The sequence below is a fragment of the Rhinatrema bivittatum genome, chromosome 1 (genome assembly GCF_901001135.1).
Source record: "Rhinatrema bivittatum chromosome 1, aRhiBiv1.1, whole genome shotgun sequence".
Lineage (NCBI taxonomy): Eukaryota > Metazoa > Chordata > Amphibia > Gymnophiona > Rhinatrematidae > Rhinatrema > Rhinatrema bivittatum.
In genome coordinates, this window is record NC_042615.1 from 650863549 (window position 1) to 650880135 (window position 16587).

Sequence of the window (16587 nt, forward strand, 5' to 3'; positions counted from 1 at the left end):
TCCCCCGATTTATCATGAAAAATCGTAAATCGGGGGAGGGGGAGGGGGAGGGCGGGAAAACCGGCACACCAAAACAACCCCTAAACCCACCCCAACCCTTTAAAACAAATCCCCGACCCTCCCGAACCCCCTCAAAATGTTTTAAATTACCTGGTGGTCCAGTGGGGGGGTCCCAGTGCGATCTCCCGCTCTCGGGCCATCGGCGCCATTTTGGCTGCCACTAATATAAATGGCGCCGATGGCCCGATAAAAAAACAACCCACCTGACCCTTTAAAATGACCCCCTTAGCCTCCCCCCCCCCCCAAAAAAAAACCTTTTATAATTACCTGGTGGTCCAGCGGGAGCGCGGGGAGCGATCTCCTGCTCTCGGGCCATCAGCTGAGTTAATAAAAATGGCGCCGATGGCCCTTTGCCCTTACCCTGTGACAGGGCAAAGGTAGCGCCGGCGCCATTTTGAATATTGGCAATATGGCCTGAGTGCAGGAGATCGCTCCCGGACCCCTGCTGGACCCCCAGGGACTTTTGGCCAGCTTGGGGGGCCTCCTGACCCCCACAAGACTTGCCAAAAATCCAGCGGGGGTCCGGGAGCGACCTCCTGCACTCGGGCCGTATTGCCAGTATTCAAAATGGCGCCGGCGCTACCTTTGCCCTGTCACATAGTAAGGGCAAAGGGCCATCGGCGCGATTTTTATTAATGCAGCCAATGGCCTGAGAGCGGGAGATCGCTCCCTGCGCTCCCGCTGGACCACCAGGTAATTTTTTTTTTTTCTCATTTAAACTTTATTAGTTTTCAGTGAACTCAACATCCGACAATAACAAGAAACAGTAAACATCAGTACAAAACTATGAAACAGATACCGCAGTGACAATAACCTGATCATACTTGTTCACTTTATACAGAAATATTGTATATGTATACATGTCTTGGTGCTGTTAGAATTATGGGTTCTTCCCCCCCTCCCCTCCCCCCTTCTCCTCAGACAATACACAACATGCATAGTTATTCAATAATACAGTCCATCCTATGAATCCATTTGCGTGTCCTAAAGTCCAGTTGTCGTGAAAGTGTTCAGCAAGATGGCCCTTAGTAGAGCCAAGACCAAGAACTGATATTATCCTGACAATTTAAAGCCGCTCAGCAGGCATCCCTTGGAAAATAATACATAGGACCATAGCGCCTAGGCTGTGTGCAATTAGTGAGCCAAATACAGCGATGCAGGACTCATGCAATCCAGCGCAGGGTGCCCACTAGTAAAAGCTCAGGTATATATACCAGCAATGGCAATTGCACACTACTACTCACGGGCTGGGGGCTGTAGGAGTTTCCATACCTTGGAATGCTTGTCTACAAAATCGTGCTGTAAGGCTGTTAAATAATCCAACCTTTTGTGCTTTTGCAATTTCACATAAATCTCAGCGAGTGTAGGTACCTTACTAGACTTCCAATGTTGTGCAATAGAGGTGCGTGTAGCTATCAGTATATGTATACTCAACTTCTGTTGTGCTCTGTTAAGAGAGTCAATGGGCACACTCAATAAAGCAGTTAATGGTGTCAGAGTAACAGATCTGTCAAACAATTGAGACATCCACCGACTCACATCGTGCCAAAGAGTTATTATCAACCTACATTCCCACCAAATATGGAAATATGAGCCGGAGTCTCCACACTGTCTCCAGCATAAGGGTGACACAGCTGGGTATATGGTATGTAACTTCACCGGGTCTAGCTGCCAACGATATAGCATTTTATAGCTATGTTCCTGCAAGCGGGCGGACACAGAGCATTTACTGGCAGATTGAAATATCTGACTATAGAGCTTAGTGGACATCTGAATGCCCAGATCCTTTTCCCACTTAATTAAATGAGGGGGAAGGAAACCCTCCTCAGCCGTAAGTAACGAGTATATCTTAGACACTTCTTTAGACACATAGTCAGCTTTAATGCACATGTTCTCAAACAATGATCTAGTAGGTCGCATTCGCTGCTTAATACGTAAATCTACAAGGAAGTGTCAAATTTGGGCATAAGGCAGAAAGCTAGTGGCCTGCAAGTGATAAGTATCCATCAATTGCGCCATGGACATAATGTCCCCTCCTTGAAACAAATGGCCTAGAGTGAAGATCCCCTGTTGGTGCCAAATTTGAAAAATTTTTGATTGGTGACCTATCTCAAAATGCCGATTATGGGCTATGTGCGATTGGTAGTAGTATTGATGATTCCCTACCACCTTCCCTCTGTGTCGATCCCAAACTGCCAATGTGGTTTCTAGGGACCAAGGAATACAAATAACAGAATGCCACGTAGTCCTGGGTTGCCAGGGAAGAGCCGCCATGGGCGTCTGACCTAACATAGCTTGGCCCGCTTGAACCCACTGTTTAGCGTGAATAGTCTTATGCATATCAAGGACCGCTTTCAGCTGAGCTGCTACATAGTAGGCTTGTAAGTCTGGCACCCCCAGCCCTCCCTGATTTCTAGGCTTATAGAGAGTTCGCCGTGCCACTCTAGGGGGCCTTTTGCGCCAAATGAATTGGAACAGCTTCCGTTGTGTCTTGCGTAGGTAGGTGTTAGAAAGCAATATGGGTAGTGTAGTAAAAAGGTACAAATATCGGGGTAGGACATTCATTTTAATGATAGCTATCCTTCCCAACCATGAAAAAGTTCCCTTATGCCATTTATCTAGGTCTCTGTCTATGGCCTTGGTCAGAGGGGTGTAGTTGAGTGCAAAGAGGTCCTCCAATTTATTGTTGATATAGATTCCGAGATATTTCAGGGACCTCTTCGCCCAACGAAATGAGAACTTATCTGATATTTGCTGTTTGTCTTCAGGGGGTAGGTTTATATTTAACAGCTCTGACTTTTCTAAATTAACCTTAAAGCCTGACACCCCACTAAAGTGAAGTAGTTCAGACTCCACTGCTTTTAAAGAACTCGTTGGGTACGACAGAGTAAACATTATGTCGTCAGCAAAAAGTGAGAGTTTAAAATCATTGTCTCCCAAGGGGATTCCTAGTACGTCAGAGGATCTCCGAATCCTGGTGGCAAAAGGCTCTAGAAAAATAGCAAAAAGTAGAGGCGACAGAGGACAGCCCTGACGTGTACCCCTCTGGATATCAAACCTGTCGCCATACCCTCCATTGACCTTAACTGCCGCTTGTGGAGCATTATACAACTGGGACACCCAATTCATAAAGAAAGGCCCAAAGTTCATTTTCGACATTGTTTGGAATAAGAAAGGCCAATGGACCATGTCGAATGCCTTTTCTGCATCAATGGACAATAGGGCTGCCGGTATTTTCTCCTTCTTTGCCCACCATATCAGATCTAATATTTTCCTCACGTTATCGGCTGCCATCCGGTGGGGAACAAATCCCGCCTGGTCCGAATGAATGAGATCCGGAAGATATTTATTTAACCTCAGGGCTAGAAGTCTAGCCAAGATTTTCAGATCTTGATTAATTAGGGATATTGGTCTATATGACCCGCACACGGTGGGGTCCCGTCCTGGTTTAGGTAACACTGTTATGCCTGCTGTATTGGATTGAGCCCGCAGATTGCCCCCTTCATGCAAGTGATTGAAAAAATCTGTGAGATGTGGGCTCAAACAATCTGTCAAGGATTTGTAGTATTCCCCAGGGAACCCGTCCAACCCCGGGGATTTCCCGTTTTTAAGAGATTTGATCACCCCCTGTATTTCTGTGCTAGTTATGGGTGAATCCAGAGCCTGATGCTGCGTTGAACTCAGTGTAGGGAGAGGGATATCATTCAAGTAGGTAATTATTTCCCCGTCCTGAATGTGAGAGCTACACCTGTACAGTGTCGCATAGAAATCTGTGAAGCATTGCCTGATTTCAGTAGGATTTCTGGTAATCTGTCCCTCTTTGTTTTTTATCTTTGTGATGATACTTCGTGCTACACGGGCCTTCATTTGTCGTGCTAGTAGCTTGCCTGCTTTATTACCACCCTCGTAAAACGTCTGATGCATCCTCTCTAGATTAAAAGCTAGTTGTTTGTCATGCAAGGTATCTAGTTGGTAACGGGCCTCATTTAGTTGTTTATACACTTTAGGTGATTGCGTTTGAAAATGTTGCTCCGCCAAGCGACTAATGTCCCCCTGTAGTTGCTGAAATTTGTGTTCTCTCACCTTTTTATCCGCAGATGCCTTAGCTATGCAAATGCCTCTGGCTATTGCCTTCGAGCATTCCCATAAGCTGCACCAGGTTACTTCTGAGTTAGCATTCAACTGAAAATACTCAGTGAGCTGCTGGGTTAGCTGCTGAACAAAGGGTTTTTGCTTCAATAGAGAAACGTTCATTCTCCAAAAAAACTGCCCCCCTGGGCCACTTTGGGCTTGCAGATCAAACCAGACCATCCCATGATCAGACCATGTGATGGGTTCCACCTCACACTTGCCTGTCTTTGTGGCTAAGCATTTGTCTACCAAGAAGAAGTCTATTCGGGAATAAGAATTGTGGGGTTTGGAATAATATGAGTAAGTTCTAGATTTTGGGTTATTGTGGCGCCAAAGGTCCACCAGGCTGTCCCCTGTCATTATTTCCCTCAGCAGATTTCTGGCCCTCCGACTTGAGGCGGAGGGACCAGAACCACCCACATGTGAGTTATCCAAATCTGGTGAGAGGGTGAAATTAAAATCCCCTCCCCAGATAATATTCCCGTCACCATGTGTGGTTATCAGACCTTGAATTGTGGGCAAAAGATCTGCTGGGTTAGTGGTTGGGGCATACATGGAGATAAGAGTATAGATATTATGGCCCACCTTAATTTTAAGAAATACAAATCTACCCCCCACATCAGTAACAAGTTCCAGCTGATCAAACAAGATCTCCGAAGAAATTAAGATACCTGAGCCTGTATACTTATGATTCTTCCCTGCTGCAGCTAAAAAAACATGAGGAAAATCCCTAAAATTCATCAACCGCTCATGCCTTTTTCGTATGTGCGTTTCCTGTAAAAATATAATATGAATTTTCAATCTTTTAAGGTCCTTTTGCAAGAGATATCGTTTTCTATACATATTTAGACCTTTAACATTAAACGTGGCTATTCGAATAGACATGGTTATAAACTAAACAAAAAAGATGATAGATAGCAAGTACGCATGAGCTCCATTATCTCTAGGTCAATGTCACTTCCCCTGGATAAGGAAAAAATGCAAAGAATACAGACACTATAACAGAATAAGAAGTGAATAGACGTATTAGCAATGCATGGTGTAGTCTGCAAGGAGAAAAGCCCCCAGAATATCAGCATGATCCGTAGTTCTAAATCTGCGGATCCCCTAGTGAGGGGACTCGCCACTGCGAGCAAGTAGCTATTTCTTCCCCCTCCCTCCCCACCCCCATTTCAAACAGAATTATGGCAAAAAATTAAGATAACCTGAAACTCAGTTCAGTCCCAAAGATCCTCAAACAAATATTTGGCATTACTGCTCAACTTAACGTCTCATGAGTTCATAAAGCACAAACCACTCATGTGGTGAAAAATCGCACCACCCCACTCGGACTCCAACTGCCCATAAATGGTTGAAAATAAACGCTAACTTGGTCAAACTTCTCAAAAAGCTCCTGTTCTCGTGTTTCATCCTTGATCAGAGAGATTATCTGGCCCTTTGCCGCTCTTGTGCGCTGCTTTTCTTCTAGGTCGTTCGACTCTCTGCCGTTGTGGAGCCTTGCTGAAACGCGTTTTATTAAGCTCTCTAGGCTGCTCGGGGAGCTCCGCCGGAACACCCGCTTCCTTCAAAGCTGTCGCCGCCTCAGAGATCGATTTGACACCGTAAGTCTTTCCCCCTCTCTGAAAAGTGAGTGCAAAGGGGAAATTCCACCTGTATTTAACACTCGCTTGTTGTAGAGCCATTGTCACCGCACGCAGCTCGTAACGTTTCTGCAACGTGCACGCAGCGAGGTCCTGAAATACCGCCACCGATATGTTTTGCCAGTCCCAAGTTTTTTTCTTGCGAGCGATACTGAGAATGTGTTCTTTTTGCTTATAGCTCTGGAAATTCATGATTATGTCTCTGGGCTTACCATCCCTCCGGGCTCCCAGAGACCTATGAGTGCGCTCAATTAAAATGGCGCCGGTTACCCCCTGAGCACTGAGGTCGGGCTCGGCACTAAACTGCCCTCGCAGGAATTCACAAAAATCTTGAGCTGTAGTCAAGCTGTTCTCGAATGCTGCCGTTTCTGGAATCCCCCGCAGGCGAATATTGTGGCGCCGAGATCTATTTTCCAGATCTTCTAATTTGTCGGAGATCGAAGCTAGCTCAAGATCCGTTTCGGTTTTTGCGATAACTAAATCGTTAAGGTGGGCCTCCTGTCCTTCCATGCGAACGTCCAATTCGTCGACTCTGCGACCCAGGGCTAAGAAATCATCACGTAACTCCGCAAATGATGCCAGTAGCTCTTTTTTGTTATTTTTAATTTCTGATCGCAAGTCCATGAACCATTCCCGCATTTGGCTTTTTGTGAGAACATCCGCCGTGGCGGGCATAGGCTCTACTAGTTGTTGAGGAGATAGTATCGGTGCCTCATCTTCCGCCCCGTCTCCCTCTCCCGTCTCGCTTTCAGGTAGCTCGACTCCTACCTTCCTGGAGTCCGCTGCCATCCTCGTAAAAGAGAACTTCTGCAGCTCGCTTTTTTTCTTGGGGTTCATCAGATAGCCTTCGTCTGAACAGATAGGGCGTTTTAGTGCTTTTAGCGTTGGATAAAGCCACTAGTTTCGGGTAAAGAAGAGGGGTGGCCTCAGGAGCGCGAGAGTTATGCAGCCATCTTGCCTCGTGGCGAACAGCACCCCCCTCACCACCAGATAATTTTAAAACCTTTTTTGAGGGTTTGGGAGGGTGGGGGAGGGTTTTTTGATTATCGGATCGGGCGCAACCGATAATCAGAACTCAAATCGGGCTAGGCGATAAAACTTTTAAGATTTGGATCGGAACCGGAACCGATCAGATTCCGGTTCCGATTCACATCTCTATTACCGTTGCTAGTAATAGCGGTGGTTATTATCTAAGTCAACTTAATTAATAGCAGGTAATGGACTTCTCCTCCAAGAACTTATCCAATCCTTTTTTAAACACAGCTATTCTAACTGCACTAACCACATCTTCCGGCAACAAATTCCAGAGTTTAATTGTGCGCTGAGTGAAAAAGAACTTTCTCCGATTAGTTTTAAATGTGCCACATGCTAACTTCATGGAGTGCCCCCTAGTCTTTCTGTTATCCGAAAGAGTAAATATCCGATTCACATTTACCCGTTCTAGACCTCTCATGATTTTAAACACCTCTATCATATCCCCCCTCAGCCGTCTCTTCTCCAAGCTGAAAAGTCCTAACCTCTTTAGTCTTTCCTCATAGGGGAACTGTTCCATTCCCTTTATCATTTTGGTCGCCTTTCTCTGTACCTTCTCCATCACAATTATATCTTTTTTGAGATGCGGCGACCAGAATTGTACACAGTATTCAAGGAGTGGTCTCACCATGGAGCGATACAGAGGCATTATGACATTTTCCGTTTTATTCACCGTTCCCTTTCTAATAATTCCCAACATTCTGTTTGCTTTTTTGACTGCCGCAGCACACTGAACCGACGATTTCAATGTGTTATCCACTATGACGCCTAGATCTCTTTCTTGGGTAGTAGAACCTAATATGGAACCTAACATTGTGTAACTATAGCATGGGTTATTTTTCCCTATATGCATCACCTTGCACTTGTCCACATTAAATTTCATCTGCCATTTTGATGCCCAATTTTCCAGCCTCACAAGGTCTTCCTGCAATTTATCACAATCTGCTTGTGATTTAACTACTCTGAACAATTTTGTATCATCTGCAAATTTGATTACCTCACTCGTCATATTTTTTTCCAGATCATTTATTAGAGATGTGAATCGTGTCCTCGATCGTCTTAACGATCGATTTCGGCTGGGAGGGGGAGGGAATCGTATTGTTGCCGTTTGGGTGTGTAAACTATCATGAAAAATCGTTAAAATCATGAGCCGGCACACTAAACCCCCCTAAAACCCACCCCGACCCTTTAAATTAAATCCCCCACCCTCCCGAACCCCCCCCCCCCCAAATGCTTTAAATTACCTGGGGATCCGGCGGTGGTCCAGAACGGCGGCGGTCCGGAACGGTCCCCTCAATAGAATCGTGTTGTCTTCAGCCGGCGCCATTTTTCAAAATGGCCGCCGCAAAATGGCGGCGGCCATAGACAAAAACGATTCGACGGAGGAGGTCGTTCCGGACCCCCGCTGGACTTTTGGCAAGTCTTGTGGGGGTCAGGAGGCCCCCCCAAGCTGGCCAAAAGTTTCCTGGGAGTCCAGCGGGGTTCCGGGAGCGATTTCTTGCCGCGAATCGTTTTCGTACGGAAAATGGCGCCGGCAGGAGATCGACTGCAGGAGGTCGTTCAGCGGGGGTTCCGGACCGCCGCTGAACGACCTCCTGCACTCGATCTCCTGCCGGCGCCATTTTCCGTACGAAAACGATTCGCGGCAAGAAATCGCTCCCGGAACCCCGCTGGACTCCCAGGAAACTTTTGGCCAGCTTGGGGAGGCCTCCTGACCCCCACAAGACTTGCCAAAAGTCCAGCGGGGGTCCGGAACGACCTCCTCCGTCGAATCGTTTTTGTCTATGGCCGCCGCCATTTTGCGGCGGCCATTTTGAAAAATGGCACCGGCTGAAGACAACACGATTCTATTGAGGGGGCCGTTCCGGACCGCCGCCGTTCTGGACCACCGCCGGATCCCCAGGTATTTTAAAGCATGGGGGGGGGGGTTCGGGAGGGTGGGAGATTTAATTTAAAGGGTCGGGGGTGGGTTTTAGGGGGTTTTAGTGTGCCGGTTTTCCTGCCCTCCCCCTTCCCCCGATTTACGATTTTTTAACAATAAATCGGGGGAATTGGTATTGTATCGTGGCCCTAACGATTTTTTGACGATTTAAAATATATCGGACGATATTTTAAATCGTCAAAAAACGATTCACATCCCTATCATTTATAAATATATTGAAAAGTAAGGGTCCCAATACAGATCCCTGAGGCACTCCACTGCCCACTCCCTTCCACTGAGAAATTTGTCCTTTTAATCCTACTCTCTGTTTCCTGTCTTTTAGCCAGTTTGTAATCCACGAAAGGACATCACCACCTATCCCATGATTTGTTATTTTTCCTAGAAGCCTTGAATGAGAAACTTTCTCAAATGCCTTCTGAAAATCCAAGTACACTACATCTACAGGTTCACCTTTGTCCACATGTTTATTAACTCCTTCAAAAAAGTGAAGCAGATTTGTGAGACAAGACTTGCCTTGGGTAAAGCCATGCTGACTTTTGTTCCATTAAACCATGTCTTTCTATATGTTCTGTGATTTTGATGTTTAGAATACTTTCCACTATTTTTCCTGGCACTGAAGTCAGGCTAACCGGTCTGTAGTTTCCCGGATTGCCCCTGGAGCCCTTTTTAAATATTGGGGTTACATTAGCTATCATCCAGTCTTCAGGTACAATAGATGATTTTAATGACAGGTTACAAAGTTTTACTAATAGGTCTGAAATTTCATTTTTTAGTTCCTTCAGAACCCTAGGATGCATACCATCCAGTCCAGATGATTTACTACTCTTAAGTTTGTCAATCAGGTCTACCACATCTTCTAGGTTCACCATGATTTGGTTCAGTCCATCTGAATCATTACCCCTGAAAACCTTCTCCAGTAAGTGTACCTCCCCAACATCCCCAACATCCTCCCCAACCGAAGAAAAGAAATCATTTAATCTTTCCGCGATGGCTTTATCTTCTCTAAGTGCCCCTTTAACCCCTCGATCATCTAATGGTCCAACTGACTCCCTCACAGGCTTTCTGCGGATATATTTAAAAAACTTTTTACTGTGAGTTTTTGCCTCTACAGCCAACTTCTTTTCAAATTCTCTCTTAGCCTGTCTTATCAATGTCTTACATTTCACTTGCCAATGTTTATGCATTATCCTATTTTCTTCTGTTGGATCCTTCTTCCAATTTTTGAATAAAGATCTTTTGGCCAAAATAGCTTCTTTTAACTTTTTGTAAGTGGTATTTTAATCATGCCGGTAATCGTTTTGCCTTCTTTCCACCTTTCAGGTGTGGAGACAGAGGGGGATCAAAACCTGGGAGCATCTCTGGGGACCACAGAAATTGCGGGCATTTCATGATCTACAACAATCGTATGATTTACCTTCGTCCGCTGCCTATTCCTATGCACAGCTAGACCACTTTGCATGAGCCGATCTGCTCATGTTGCATCTGAATTTGGGTATGTCTGACTTTGAGAAGGTTTGTCGTAAAGCCAATAGTTCTAGACAAGTTCTCTCTGTGACCTATCGGCTGCTAGCGTGTACTCCACTACTGAAAATACGTACTTGTATGCATACATGCAGTCACCAGCTTGCCAACACTTCCACCAGTTCATCCAGACCCTCCACCACTTAACCCTAGTCAAGTTCAGTAAAGTAAGCACAAATACCACTTACAAAAAGTTGTATTTATGCATTATGGGGTAGATTTTAAAAGAAGCGCGCGTGGCCTACATGTGCGTGCTACCTGGCGTGCGCACATGTACGCCCGATTTTATAACATGTGTGCGCAGGCGCCCATATGTTATAAAATCGGGGGTCAGCGCGCGCAAGGATGTGCACAATTGTGCACCTTGCGCGCGCCGAGCCCACGCCGGGACGCGCTGCCTACCCCCGTTCCCTACCCCCCCCACCCCACCTTCCCTTCCCCTACCTCTCCCACCCTTTCCCCCCCTACCTTTTTTTTCTTCTTTTTTTGTTTTAAAACTTACTTCAGCCCTGGGCTATTCCTCCACTAACATAGCCCCAAACCCTGCCCAGAATGCCCCTTAATCACTCCTTTTTTCCCTGTTATCATTTATGTGTGACAGCCCAAATACACGCACTCACAATATTTGCAAAATAATAAAGCCCAGCACTAGCAGGTGTTCATACCATATAATTGCATGGGGTGGCAGCAGAGCCAGCCTCTTGGTAGGGCAGCTCGGGCAATTGCTCAGGCGTCATGAGCTGAGGGGCACCCTGAGTACCATCTGCATCACCCATCCCATAGCAGTGGTGGTGAGAACCAGCAGTGGTTCGGCAGACCCCCATCCCACCACAGTGTGAAGAGAGGTGAAGCTATGGCAGACTCCATCCCACTGAGGCAGAAAAGGGGCCTGGGGGAACTGTGGTGGACCGAATCCTGCTGTGGCCTGAAGAGAAGCCCAGTGAGCTTGCAGTGGACCCCCATCCCGATGCGGCCCAAAGAGAGGGGGAAGTCCTGAAATTCTATGTATGTCAGGAGGCCCTGTGTGTGAGAGCCTGTATGCATGTGTGAGAGAGAATCTGTGTGCATGTGTGTGAGGGAGAAAGCCTATGTATGTGTGAGAAAGAGGGAGTATGTATGAGAAAATAAATATGTATAATGTGTGTGAGAGAGAAAGTAGGAGCCTTTGGGCATGTGTGTATGTCTGTGTGAAAGTTCTCACCCTCACACATGCACACACTCACGCTCTCATACACACACAGGCTCACACATACATACATAGCATTTCACAGAGTTGAGACCAACTTCAAGTCCTTCCCATCTCTAAACTCCATGAATATATCACACAAAAATTACCTATTGAGTATTCCAGACAGCAAAATATTTTGTGAAGAAAATTTGAAGCACAGCAGGAAAATAATGTTGGAAAGAACATGTTGACTCGAATTGTAATTATCATGATCCATTCAAAATGGATGAGAACACAGGAAAGTTACATTTTACTTTTAATACTATATCTTTGCCATGCACAAACGCATGCAAATGATCTCAAGATTCAATTTAATATCACAGTGATAAAATATGAAATAAAGTATTTTCTATTTCAGAACGAAAATTGCATCTTTTGTCAATAAACTATAAATATGACTTTTTATTTCCTGAACAAAAAAGTAATCACACTTACTTATTCTCGTTTGTTGAATCATATCTGGGAAATGGGTCAGGATCATTATTGTTAAAGTCATAACTTGCTTCTGGATCCTAAATAAAATAATTTATGTAAAAAAAAATCTCAATAAATGTTTTAAAGTTTATTTAGCACTTATCTTGTATTGCTTCTAATCATCAATGGCCATCACTCAGATTATTTATTGGAACTGGATGAGACTACAATTTCATACATAAAGAATAGAGCATTTATATTCTAGAACAAAATTTTGGTTTACTATATCAACTATAAACTCAGTTAATCAATTACATTGGTAGAGTTCTAGTCATATCGACTTGTAGAAATCATAATTCAGCTAGTCATAAAGCAGCTGACTCATGTGATACTGATTTTACATCAATTGGATGCAATCATTTTTTTTAGTTAATCTACATAATTAATCATTCTCTGCAGGTCAGATAGAAATGCTGTAATGAGAAAATCACATCTAAACTACCTTCCCTAAAAGTGACATGATGCTCTCTGACATTAACAGTGCAATATGGAGATATGGCTCCGGATATTAATCCCTTCTAATGCCACCAGATTGAGATTTCTCAGTAACTGAGTTTTCAGACTCCATGCAGAGTAATAGAGAAGATACTAGCAGAATAAGACTAAGTAGCCCATCCATTCTGCCCAGGTCTTCCTATCCACCCTATTAGGTGCAAATCCCATCTGCCAGTCACAGAGCGTGACAGCTTGTAAGATATAAATACTTATTAAGGCTTTAAAAATGCTGCGGGTCAACCAGTGCTCCTACCATGTGACAGGGGCCGGCCAATGGCACGGATACCCTGTCACATGGTAAGGGCAAAGGGCCATCGGCGCCATTTTGATTAGTGGCAGCCGACTGCCCGAGAGCAGGAGATCGCTCCCGGGACCCACACTGGACCACCAGGTACTTTTAAAAAGTGTTTTGGGGGGGGGGTCAGGAGGGTGGGGGAAGCTAAGGGATCTGTTTTAAAGGGTCGGGTGGGTTTTTTGTTTATCGGCTCGGGCGCAGCCGATAAAAAAAAACAAAATGATCGGACCGCACAAAAAACATTTCACCATGTGAATCGGAACCAGAATCGGAACCGATTTCGGTTCCGATTCACATCTCTACTGAGTGCTACCTGGTGCACACAAATGTATACCCAATTTTATAACATGCGCGTGCTACAGCACGCATGTTATAAAATCCAGGGTCGGCGCGTAAGGGGGTGCACACTTGTGCACCTTGCATGCACCGAGCCCTAGGGGAGCCCCGATGGCTTTCCCCGTTCCCTCCAAGGCCGCTCTGAAATCGGAACGGCCTTGGAGGGAACTTTTCTTTCGCTCCCCCCACCTTCCCCTCCCTTCCCCTATCTAACGCACCCCCCAGCCTTACCTAAATCCCCCCTACCTTATTTTATTTTTTACGCCTGCCTCTTGCAGGCGTATCTTGCACGCGCCGGCTGGTGCTATCCCCCGGCACAGCCGCTGTGCCGGAAGACTCGGGACTGCCCTAGACCGCCGCCCTGCCCCTGACCCTGCTCCCTTCCTGTCCCTTTTTCAAAGCCCCGGGACATACGCTCGTCCTGGGGCTTGTGCGCGCCGCCGAGCCTATGCAAAATAGGCTCGGCGGCGCGCACAGGGGTAGGTTTTCGGGGTTACGCGCGTTTATTATACGCACAACCCTTTGAAAATCTACCCCATACTGCAGTGCTCATCTATTTGATTTATCATCTAGCCAGCTCCACCATCAAGAGGGACTTCTTCATTTTCTTGATTTCTTTTTTTCCACACAATTTTGTGTTTGCGACAGGGTGTATGTACCCTTTACAGCTTGGTGACTTTGAGATGGATCTGTTCCCATCCCCCTTTTTGAGAACTCAGAGGTAAAGACAAGTTTTGAAAGTTGTGTTTTTCACTGCTTTCCCCCCCAACCTTTCTCTATTAGCATTCCTTATTTCTTTTTACTATCCATGAGTATGTTGGTTGCCCTGGTTAACAGGCCATATCCAGTGTTATTTCTGCATTGCTTGATTTAAAATAAGAAAACTGTAAATTTATATTCTACTTCACTACTGTACTTTTGTCATTTAATGTTCTGATTGGATTTACTGTCTACTTTCACAATCCTAGTGAAATTAATTACTGTTTTATTTTGGTGTGATTATTTTTATCTGGTCTGTGGTGCCACAAGTGAGACGTTGTTTGGGAAGGGTACAGAATTGTGGTATCAGGGTGACTGAGAACCTGTCTCATCCCCCACTCAGGCTACAAACCCAAAGATAAAGCATATTAGTAAATATAATTTCTCATGTGATACTCCCCACACAAGCATAGAGGAAATTCATAGTCCAAACCATACGGGTGGGGCACACAAAAAAAGGTTCACTTGTTAAAACATCATAAGCGTAGTAAAGTGGGACCTTCAGATGAGATCACTGTCTTCATAAACATTTAGAACTGTAGATATTCTGAAAATAGTTATTGCACATCTAATATCTTCTCCTCTTCATCTGGACACATCCGAGCTACATTCTCTTGCCTTGAGAGGTAGAGAACTGGACTAAAACCACATTAAGACAAATATTTTTGCAATGCAGGACTTTTCTGTAACCTATGACTTTTCTTCACCCACAAACTCCACCTCTTTCATATGTTTTTTGACCTCAGACTGTCAACTGAGCCTCGCAAAGAACCCTAGATCTTCTTAACAAAGAACTGGCAAACTAAACAGTTCCAGGCTCAAGAAACAAAGAGATGGTTACTAAGAAGTCAATATTCAAAGCCATTGGCACAGATAACTCACAAATTATCCATAGGAATGACAAGATTTGGGATATTCAGCCATTTATCCAGTTAAATTACAACTGGATCAGTCATTATTTTCTCTCATGGCATTCAATACCATTTTTATGCTGATGACTCCCAGATCTCCCTTTCTACACCAGAAATTTCACCAGAAATCCAATCCAGATCTTGGGCTGCCTGTCTGACATTGCTGCCTGGATGTCCCACTGCCACCTTAAACTCAACATGGCCAAGATGGAGCTCCTTATCTTTCCCCCAAAGCCCACCTCCACTCTTTCTCCTTTCTCTATTACTGTGGATAACACGGTCGTCATCATCCTGGTCCCATCAGCCCGTAATCTTGGAATCCTCTTTGACTCCTCTCTGTCCTTCTCTACATATATCCAAAACACTGCTAAAACATGTCATTTCTTTCTTTATAACATTGTCAAAATTCATCCTTTCCTTTCTGAACACACTACCAGAGCCCTTAACCAATCTCTCATCTCCTCCTGCTTAGACTATTGCAACCTGCTCCTCACAGGTCTCCTGGCAAGCCATCTCTCTCCACTGCAATATGTCCAAAATTCAGCTGCATGACTTATTTTTCGCCAAAGTTGCTATGCTCACATAACCCATCTTCTGAAGTCACTGCATTGGGTCCCTATCCATTCCTACATACAGTTCAAGCTCCTCTTTCTCACCTACAAATGCCTTCACTTTGCAGCACCTCACTGCCTATCCTCTCTTATCTCTCTTTACACCCCAACTTGTGCATTCCGCTCATTGGATAAGTCACTCCTATCTGTGCCATTCTCCTCTACTGCCAATTCCAGACTCCATGCTTTCCATCTGGCTGTGCCATGTGCTTGGAATAATCATTATTATTACTTTTTGAGTATGGCAAACAAATCAGAATGTAGGCAAACATAGGGATCTGTTGCCGGCGCAGAGTAGAACGCATGCCATGGCTGATTCGCTGGAAACACTCCTGGGGCGTATATACAGGGTATTCTTTCCTCTGACACTGGCAGGTGCAGGGAGCTTTGTTTTTGGCTACTGCTCTGCCTTCTCCTCCAGGTATAGCAGAACTTTCTCTTCCTCCTCACCTGAACAATTCATGAAGCCCTTCCAAACTGGTAAGAACATAAGAACATAAGAACATGCCATATTGGGTCAGACCAAGGGTCCATCAAGCCCAGCATTCTGTTTCCAACAGTGGCCAATCAAGTCCACAAGAACCTGGCAAGTCCCCAAAAACTAAGTCTACTCCATGTTACTGTTAATAGTAATAGCAGTGGCTATTTTCTGAGTCAACCCAATTAATAGCAGATAATTGACTTCTCCAAGAACTAATCCAATCCTTTTTTAAACACAGCTATACTAACTGCACTAACCACATCCTCTGGCAACAAATTCCAGAGTTTAATTGTGCGTTGAGTGAAAAAGAACTTTCTCCAATTAGTTTTAAATGTGCCACATGCTAACTTCATGGAGTGCCCCCTAGTCTTTCTATTATCTGAAAGAGTAAATAACCAATTCATATCTACCCATTCTAGACCTCTCATGATTTTCAACACCTCTATCATATCCCCCCCCCCCCCCTCAGCTGTCTCTTCTCCAAGCTGAAAGGTTCTAACCTCTTTAGTCTTTCCTCATAGGGGAGCTTTTCCATTCCTCTTATCATTTTGGTTGCCCTTCTCTGTACCTTCTCCATCACAACTATTTCTTTTTTGAGATGCGGCGACCAGAATTGTACACAGTATTCAACGAGTGGTCTCACCATGGAGCGATACAGAAAAATTATGACA

At 44.9% G+C, this 16587-nt stretch overlaps 1 protein-coding gene across 1 annotated transcript in view; it reads right to left on the reverse strand.

Moving 5' to 3' along the window:
• PCSK1 (proprotein convertase subtilisin/kexin type 1) overlaps nt 1-16587 on the reverse strand; it is a 166663-nt gene that overhangs the window by 89952 nt on the left and 60124 nt on the right. The window contains exon 5 of the mRNA XM_029618534.1: nt 11990-12066. Within this exon, the coding sequence (XP_029474394.1) occupies nt 11990-12066 (77 nt within the window). The remainder of the gene's footprint in view (nt 1-11989; nt 12067-16587) is intronic.